General features: G+C 41.9%; 3 protein-coding genes across 7 annotated transcripts in view; 1 reads left to right on the plus strand and 2 right to left on the minus strand.

Annotated features, from left to right (window-relative positions):
• The window catches only part of ap3b1a (adaptor related protein complex 3 subunit beta 1a), a 39,042-nt gene extending 38,478 nt beyond the window's left edge, over positions 1-564 (minus strand). Inside the window, exon 1 of the mRNA XM_088281657.1 lies at positions 183-564. Coding sequence (XP_088137783.1) covers positions 183-304 — 122 coding nt within the window. The 5' untranslated portion in view covers positions 305-564. The remainder of the gene's footprint in view (positions 1-182) is intronic.
• A 983-nt stretch (positions 565-1,547) lies between these two features.
• On the minus strand, positions 1,548-6,946 carry LOC148319503 (E3 SUMO-protein ligase ZBED1-like). Of its 5 annotated transcripts, none has more exons than XM_088280545.1 (8): positions 6,872-6,908; positions 5,815-5,965; positions 5,513-5,644; positions 5,096-5,415; positions 4,785-4,935; positions 4,467-4,613; positions 2,176-4,086; positions 1,548-2,090 (listed from the first exon to the last, which is right to left on the minus strand). In XM_088280545.1, the coding sequence occupies exons 1-8, from the start codon at positions 6,890-6,892 to the stop codon at positions 1,681-1,683; spliced, it is 3,243 nt and encodes a 1,080-aa protein (XP_088136671.1). In that variant the 5' UTR covers positions 6,893-6,908; the 3' UTR covers positions 1,548-1,680. The 5 variants fall into 5 exon arrangements, with proteins under 5 accessions (XP_088136671.1, XP_088136672.1, XP_088136673.1 ...); XM_088280546.1 differs by having other exon boundaries at positions 6,865-6,882; XM_088280547.1 differs by lacking the exon at positions 5,815-5,965 and having other exon boundaries at positions 6,872-6,946.
• Positions 6,947-7,828: 882 nt separating this feature from the next.
• uqcr10 (ubiquinol-cytochrome c reductase, complex III subunit X) lies at positions 7,829-8,482 on the plus strand. The gene is made up of 2 exons (XM_088281800.1): positions 7,829-8,001; positions 8,164-8,482. The coding sequence occupies exons 1-2, from the start codon at positions 7,861-7,863 to the stop codon at positions 8,209-8,211; spliced, it is 189 nt and encodes a 62-aa protein (XP_088137926.1). The 5' UTR covers positions 7,829-7,860; the 3' UTR covers positions 8,212-8,482.
• Positions 8,483-8,760: the final 278 nt, after the last annotated feature.

Below are 8,760 nucleotides of genomic sequence, written 5' to 3' on the forward strand. Positions count from 1 at the left end.
GGGAGTTGGCTAAATCTGACATTGTTGACTAACCCAACTTTAGCTTCTATCACTGGTCATCATTGTAGCTAGCTAGCTACGACAATTAGCCTGCGCTGAGAACACGTCAACGTGTCTTACGTAGTTCAACTAGAATTCGTCAAAGTAGAACTGAAACATAACTAGTCGTAAAGTTGCCTCACTTTTTAAAGTCAGCGCTGAAGAGTCCAAAGGTGGCCCCGGTGGTAGCGGTATTCTCCTGGCCAGCCTCCACCGCAGCCTCCGCTCCTCCACCTTGGTCGTTGTACAACGCTGTCGTCGACATCTTCCAAGCTTTGTCCCCACCCGCGCAAAAAAAATAATAAAAATAAACTCCCACTTTGAAGCCGAAGGCTGACTCTAGTGTCGTTTTCGTCGGCGTAGCGACTGTCACAAAACTTAAGTGGGAAGCGGCCAAACTTCTCTCGAGATTTTCCTCCAACTTTTTTTTTTTAAATCATTCAGTTCCGGAAGTAAGCAGATGGCGTCACATGACAGGCTGAGACAACGCAGATGACATAGATCTGTGGAGACTGGAACAATTTGCCCATTGTGTTAGGCGTGGAAGGCGCTCTTTAAAATGTATTTCTTTGCTCAGTGTGCTTGACCGGGTCAAAAGACTGCCGCAAGGAGAAACATGTGACACAGATTCAATTGGGAGAAGGCTTTTATTTTCTTTCTTAAAATCTAGAAAATTATTATGATGAACATTTTATGAAATATTGTAGCTTTTCTTCGAACAGGACCACATCAGAATGTCTGTAAAATGTTTTGTTTTTCCAGTAAATGTCCCTTTAAACCAGGGGTGTCAAACATACGGCCCGCGGTCCGGATCAGGTCCACAAACGGGTTTAATCCAGCCCATGAGAAAATTTGGTAAAGTATAAAAATAAATATGGCCCAACTGAATAAACAGCTGCCCCCAAATTGGCCACATGGCTGATGTTAGTTGCACACAAGTAAGATACACATGTAAACTTAATTCAATAGACTTTTTCCAAAAACTCATGTGGCGCCTGAGCTAAAATGAATTTGACACCCCTACTTTTAACATTGCAGCAAAGGTACATTTTCACTTTCCTACAAACGCGCAATTTTCTAACTGGTTGGATTATATTCAATGTAAATACGGCATATCTAAATTAAATATGTCAGTGGAACCTGTGTTTTTCATTTTTCATACACTTTAAAGAGGAAATTAAGGCAAATCATTTTCTTTGCAACAGTAGATTGTATGTGCCCCCACTAGACTAAACACAGTATTGTAATTAGTACTGAGTTTGTGGAGTAAGAAGAAAGCAGATTAAGCCATTAAGCCGTTTTCATTTATCTCATGTTCTCCAGTACCGCCCTCTGTTATCGACTGAAACTGACATCAAAGTGCTGCAAACGTCGAGGCTTGCTGTTTTCTGGTCTTGGTCACGTGACGTTTGCAATGCCAGCCCAAGGGCACTTTCACGTCAATTTCAGTTGACAGCAGGGTGCGGTACTGGTTGACATGTCAGCACATTGAAATTGATGAAAACATCTGAATTAATCTGCTTTATTCTTAGTCCACAAACACATTATTGGTCAGAACACCGTGTTAAGACTAGCGGGTACACTGAACATATTATTGCCCCCATGAAATTGCCTGAAGTACCACTTAAACAACTCACGTACCTAGTCATAATCAGAGTCCTGCTCTGTCACAATTTCAGCGCGAGTTTTTGTTTTCTGAGCCCGGTTTGCATGCAAAAACACAAGAGTGTCGATGTGGGTAGCGTGAAGGCTGGCCCGCTGCGGTGTGATGATACTTGCGGCCAAAGAGCTGGGTGCAGTTGAAGCCGGGACAGCCAGATAACATTTGGACAATTTGGCCAAATGGGGAAACCTGTCCTCATTCTTGGCCCACCACAGCAGCGGGTTTTGCGTGGGCGGAATTTGCGCTGTTCGCAAATAATTATGGACCTCATCGAGTACGCTGGAATAATTCCCCACTCTCCTTCCACTTTGCGGGCTGAAGACTTGTTCCAAATTCCTCTCAAGCTTGGCTTTTTTCCACTCTTTGGGTTCCATGTCACTCAGCGAAGCTGCGCAGGAATAAAAGACAATGTTCTGTTACTGAATGAGCGTGACAGATATTTTATTATTATTATCTTTATTCAATGCACTCACCTGTGGCCGCAAGCGACTCTACCTCATCCTCAAGCAGGGCATTCAGGTGGCTCTGCGCGGCTTCTCTTATGCTCGCCGAGAGGAACTGGAGATGCTTAAAGCGGGCATCGAGCAGACAGGCCATGACGGGGATGGATTCGGGCAGGTCATCCGAGTCCAGTTGGAAACCTTTTTCTAACTGCTCTCGGACCTTGACCTTGAAAGCGAGAGCAGCTACCTGGTCGGATTTTTCAAGCCGAAGATTGTTGTTGATCATGTTGCAGATCACCGGGTAGATGAAAGATATGCCCGCGTGGAGCTCACCGCGCATCGCCTCTGCGGCCTCGGCCAAGGGCTCGAGTACGGCAAGGACATGTTTCACGAGCTCCCACTGTGACGCTCCCATTGCGAGTGATTTGTGGACACTCGGCTTTGTGACCGTTTTGTCGGAAAGTACAGCTTGCACCGCGATTCTTTGTTCCAAGAGCTGCCGGAGCATGACAAATGTGGAATTCCACCGGTTCGGGCAGTCGGTCTGGAGTTCGTTAGCTCTTATGCCGAACCGTTCCTGCCATCTCGTCAAGGCACTGGCGGCTGGCACGGAGTGGCGAAAATGGCTCACAACTCTTCGCGCCGCGTCAATAGCCTTCGCCACATCGGGTAAAATGAAACCAGTCGCAATTGCCTGCTGCAGCGTGTGCCCGCTGCATGCCAGATCGTTGGGGAACTCACAAGGCTCCACGGCTAAGGTGATGTTACTGGCGCTGCTGTGGACTGTGCAAAAAACCTTTATGCCCCACTCCTTGGTTACCTCAGCGAGGCATCGGGCAATATTTATAGCCGTGTGCTCTTTTGGCATCGCAGATGTGCGCAATACTCGGCTCTGCAGTTGCCAACCGTCAGTAATGTAGTGAGCTGTTACAGTTATGTACGTGTCCGTGGTGGCGGACGTCCACAGATCGGTTGTTAGCGTCACGCTGACGCCTTTCATTTCCTTCAAGATATCCTCCCGCAGGCTGTCAAACTGACCTTTTAGTGTTTTCCATAGTGTTGTAGAAGATGGGACGTCGTAGCTGGGCTCCAAATAATTGAGCAGCTGTCGGAAGCCCTCTCCTTGTACTGCAGATAACTCTGGACTATCTTTGACGATGAAATCAGCCAGCAAAGTGGTGATTTTGCGCTTTCTTTTCTGGGTTAAATGAGGCCGCTTGGTGAATTTACTAATGGACGGCTGACGCAAGGATTGAGCAAGTTGGCCAGTTTGCTTTTGCTGGTGCCTCTTCATATGGGTGTGCATGGAGCTTGTGCTTTTGGAAAATTTGAGGGTAAACTTGCAGATTTTGCAAGCGACTGTCCTCCCAATTTGTTTTTTTGTCAAATATTTCCACACAACTGAGGCCCTTCTGCTGGTTTGCCACGAGGACCCTTCCCACTCCTCGGCTGTTGTTTTCGAGGCATCCACATTGTTCCTGCGAATTTCTGACTGGCGATTAATCGACATCCTGTTGCGAGCATCATCACTTGGGGATAAAGTCAAAGCGTCCACTAATCGACTAATTGGTTCGACCCCAATCACAAATTGGGGTAATGAATGGTGATTGGACTTCATAGCAACATTTAAAGATGAATGACGTCTCTGAATGTGAACTTTGAGGTTCTTGGGATAAACATTTAAATTACAAAATCCACAAGTGTTTTTTTGGGACTCCGATTTGAGTGATTTGGGGATTCTTCCATTGGAAAGGTGTTCACTTTTGGGAAGTGTCACGGTATTTGGGTAGCAACTGCTGCTGGCTATTGGGTGCTGGATGTTTGCAGTTGCAGTGATGCAGCGGGGAGAGGATTGGCTCGAGCCCATGTCAATGCTCGATGAGACTGGAGGAGGCAGTGGTGAGACACTGGGCGGCGTAGCTATTTGGTGGTGGATCGAGTCTAGGGAGAGAAAGGGACATTTTTTCAAGTGAAAACCACGAGAAACAACATGATATGTAAATGTTGAAATATTATAGAAGTGTGGAGCTGCTGCTGTTGAATAAACACTTTTGACTTTTGAATATATTCAAAGGTAATTCGAGGCTAAATGCAAAAAGCATAGCATTTTTTACCTCAATGCCAATGGAATTGTCTTGTGCATGCGTATACCCTGCAGCATTAATTTTAATACGTATAGGTATAATGTAGACCAAATGCTTTAAAAAAAAAAAAGAAATACCCCATGGAATTATTTTTTTAGCATTTAGCCTATGAATTTACTTCACATTGGCAGCTCCACACGTCCATAAGATACAGACCGAAAATAATAGCATCACTACCCAAAGCCATAAGATTGGGTGCGTTGAATTTACATTTTTCAACATGGGTCAAAAATACGTTTGGCCTGCCTACAATCTTTGTACAGTAGCAGCAATGGTAATGGTCGTATTTGGCACAGCTGCCCTTGCATCTGTAGATTTTATAGCCTGCAAACAATGAGAGATCACATTTGCAAAGTAACTATTATGCACACGTTATTCTTAATGCACTGCACAAAACCAAGAAAACTTTGATTTTTCACACAGGTATAAATTGCTTACCATGCATAGAAAACAAAATGTGTAATGGAGAAAATCTAAATGGACTATATCACACACCTCCGTGACGAACAGCTGTTTTTTCATGGGTCTGCATATGAGCCACAATATATGCATACTCTCCGCTTTTGAAACAGATGCTGCATTTGTATTGCAAGCCTTCAGAAATGGGTGCTGGTAGGCGGCCATCTTTTAAGATGGTAGAATGGAGCTGAAAGCACACAATGGGAAGAATTTTATTTTTGAACTGAGTTTCATTTCAAGCGTTGCTGTGTCGTTTCGCTCAGTTGGTTGAGATAGTGATGGAACAAAATGTGCAAAAGCTTCCAAGCGTGTCACGTCATCCAGGAAATAATTTAGAAGGGGCGTACCGAAGTCTGAATCCTTGCAGGTAAGTGATGTCGTTGATGATGTGGCAACGTAGATATTTTGAATGCTGTCATGGTTTTTTGGGACTTAGATTTGAGGAATTTGGGGGTTCTTCCATTGGCTAGAGGGTCACTTTTGGGAAGTGTATTGGCATTTGGGGAGCAATGGCTGTTGGCTATAGAGTGCTGGATGTTTGCAGCTGCAGGGCTGTAAGGGGGTGATGAGTGGCTTGAGCCAATAGCAATGCTGGGCGAGACTGCAGGGGCAAGTGGTGAAACACTGGGCGACATAGACATTTTGGAGGTTGCACTGTTGATAGAGGCTAGAGAGGGAAAACAATAATTTTTCAAGTGAAAACCACAAGAAATAACATGATATGTGAATGTTGAAATGTAGGAAGAAAATAATAGCATCAATACCCAAAGCGAGGGATTTGCATTTTTCAACATGGGTCAAAAATACATTTGGCCTGCCTACAATCTTTGTACAGTAGCAGCAATGGTAATGGTCGCATTTGGCACAGCCGCCCTTGCATCTGTAGATTTTATAGCCTGCAAACAATGAGAGATCACATTCGCAAAGTAACGATGATGCACACGTTATTCTTAATGCGCTGCTCAAAACCAAGAAAACTTTGATTTTCACACAGGTATAAATTGTTTACCATGCATAGAAAACAAAATGTGTAATGGAGAAAATCTAAATGGACTATATCATACACCTCCGTGACGAACAGCTGTTTTTTCATGGGTCTGCATATGAGCCACAATATATGCATACTCTCCGCTTTTGAAACAGATGCTGCATTTGTGTTGCGAGCCTTCCGAAATGGGCGGTGGTAGGCGGCTACCTTTGAAGATGGTTGAATGGAGCTGAAAACAAACAATGGGTAGAATTGTATTTGTTCACACAGAACTGAAATAGAGCTTGGCCAGTCTCCTGCAACAAATACATTTATTTATGGCATATGAAAATAACTGTGTCTTCAACGTATGACGAAACTTGGAGTAGAGCTCTCTGCATATGACATATGGCATTATATGAATGTATTTATTCAAATTGGTTATTACTATAATGCAGAACCTTGTTTAATTCCAATTCCAAGTTGGTTTTGGTGTCCAATTCGGGTTTGATAAAAAAAAATGTCCCATGATTTAATTCTCTATTCATAACGGTGTGCATTCATAAAGAATGGCAAAAAAAAAAAAACGTTTCCCTTTTGTGTTTGTGGGAACTGTTTAGATTGTAGGCTTTACTGTAAAGTTAAACAATTTAAAACCAAACAAATGACAAAATAAACACAAACGCCTGTGGGTATACACAGATTATTAACGCTCATATAACCGTCGAGAAAGGTAATCGCAAAGAGCATTATTTCTTTTAATGCCAAACCAAATGATTTTCTTTTTCATATTCCATTGTTACGTCATAAAACGGAAAAGCGAACTGCCGCTAAAACTATTATGTCGGCTACGTGCTGCAAACACAACCTGTCGTGATGTCATGCTGGAAATAATAATTAAATAATAACAACGATAACAGTGTCACGGTGGATTCAGCATTTACAAGTCGCCACTTTTCAACTTAGCTATACTTTTCATGTAAACACACAGATCGGTTTAAGATCATGGAAAATAAATTGACGATAATAGACGACCATGAAATTGAATCGCTGACTTAATCTTATGCATCGTTTTGCTAATTGACCCGCAGTTTTGTAGCTATTTTATAAGTGCATAATATCCTTACATTCATTAAAAAAACAATTTACCACTTACGGATTGCACACGATCCGCCATTTTTGAGGGGCATATGTACAAAATACCGCCCACTCGTAGGTCGGAATATGCCTACGGGGCGGCCATGTTGGGAAGGTCGACGTTCCCATCAAATGCAATACAATTGTACACAACGTTGCCAAAGGTACGCATGCAGCTAAAAAGGGACACATAGTATATAACAAGACATATCTAAGTTGGATTAAATTTATATTACATATATATCTATATTGGTAACGTGTTCTAGTGTTGTTGGCGTAGTGAGCAATCAAAATAGGCAACCCTCTGCGGTCATTGGTTATTAAGTTTGAAAACAAATGTTAAAAATAGAAAAACAACTAGTAATTTGATTATTCATTTTAATATCGAAACAACAACATTTTTAATTATATAACGTAAATGGAAAATAGCACGAGACACAAATCGAAATACGGTTCGTATATTTGTTTTTGATTCCTGCAAGTTGTCTCCGACAGCATTTCTCCTACTTGGTATTTCTGTATTAAAACGAAACTCAAATAAAGAGTCGTTTTTCTATTTTTAAAATTTGTTTTCAAACATAATAACCAATGACCAAAAGAGACAAAGGCCCTACAGATTTATAAAGTGTCGCCCCTTGTTTTCTTTTTTAAATTTATTTAAAAGAAATTGAAAACTTGACAAAGCTATTGAAGAGCGTTAATTAACTATTTTTGTTTTTAAAAAAAAACTGACTAACACAATATATGATAACATGATGGGTTTATTTTCTGAATAGACTTCTAATTATTATTAATTTACTTAGGAAAGAGACTTACTCGGCCAATAAAGATTATTCTGATTTTCATTTATTTGTTTGTGTACATTTTTTTACCCACTTAATTTTGTTATACAATTTCTTTGTGTATTGTGTGTTTTGTGTTCATTTTATTAAAAAAAAAAAAAAAAAAAAAAGCCTCTCAGCGACGGAAGAGATTCACTGCGCATGACCCTTGAACTCCACTCTCAACATGGCGCTTGCAAAGTCCGTGTACAATTTGCTCTTCAGGAGAACGTCAACTTTCGCCATAACCATCATGGTTGGCGCTGTCTTCTTCGAGCGAATATTTGACCAAGGCGGCGACGCAATCTTTGAGCAAATGAATCGCGGGGTAAGACGCTTTTACCTGTGCGGAAATTGTGCTCTTCTCCTGACCTTGCCGACAGAGGGCGAAAGTGCCGCTAAATGTTAGCTAAGCTAACGTTGTCGCTGTCGCTTCATCGAATTAACTCTTTTTATTCTGTCATGAAACTGAGCTTGTGTTTTATTCTAGAAACTATGGAAGCACATCAAACACAACTACGAGAGCAAGGAGGAGTAGTAATGGTCACGCCAGTTTCCGGAGGCTGAAGTTGAAGCTTGTCATCATCTTGCCTGCTTGGACATTCACTCACCGAACTAAACATCAACAGACGCGGACTCAGTGTGCTTCAAATTGGGTCCAAAGTTTGAGGCTGAGCAGACCACTGTCAAGATGATGCACAGGACTCCCGGCATGTAATTCTCCCCATTCCTCTCAATTGTTCTGCCTTTATTATCACCCTATAAAATATTGTGAATGGTTACATTAAATATGACGATGTATTAACGGATTGTGCTGTTATTGTTTCCTCCTTTTTAATATTACTTATGGCTGTCTTTCCCAGCCAGTGTTGAGCCAAAGCACATATTTTACATTAGAAAAATCAGTGCACAGTGCCAATCAAAAATGCCTTAAAAGTATTCTTAAATGACAAAGATCTCGTCTCACTTTACTCACAAATGCACTTATGGTGATGAGTGAGCCTGTAAAGTTGCCATATGGCGATTACAGTGGTGCCTCGAGTTTCAAGTGAGCCAACATAAGAGTTCTTGAAACGAGTCATCATTC

This window comes from Idiotropiscis lumnitzeri, chromosome 18 (assembly GCF_059441095.1).
Source record: "Idiotropiscis lumnitzeri isolate Australia: NSW breed Sydney's pygmy pipehorse chromosome 18, RoL_Ilum_1.0, whole genome shotgun sequence".
In the NCBI taxonomy this organism is placed as follows: Eukaryota; Metazoa; Chordata; class Actinopteri; order Syngnathiformes; family Syngnathidae; genus Idiotropiscis; species Idiotropiscis lumnitzeri.

Excerpts from the sequence above, each read along its gene's own strand:
- LOC148319503 (XM_088280545.1), bottom strand. The coding sequence starts at position 6,892 with ATGGCGGATCGTGTGCAATCC. Across the intron at positions 5,966-6,871 it reads TGGCGGATCGTGTGCAATCC|CTCCATTCAACCATCTTCAA; the intron begins GTAAGTGGTAAA and ends GTTTGTTTTCAG. Across the intron at positions 5,645-5,814 it reads AACAGCTGTTCGTCACGGAG|GCTATAAAATCTACAGATGC; the intron begins GTGTATGATATA and ends CATTGTTTGCAG.
- uqcr10 (XM_088281800.1), top strand. The coding sequence starts at position 7,861 with ATGGCGCTTGCAAAGTCCGTGTACAATTTGCTCTTCAGGAGAACGTCA. Across the intron at positions 8,002-8,163 it reads TTGAGCAAATGAATCGCGGG|AAACTATGGAAGCACATCAA; the intron begins GTAAGACGCTTT and ends GTTTTATTCTAG.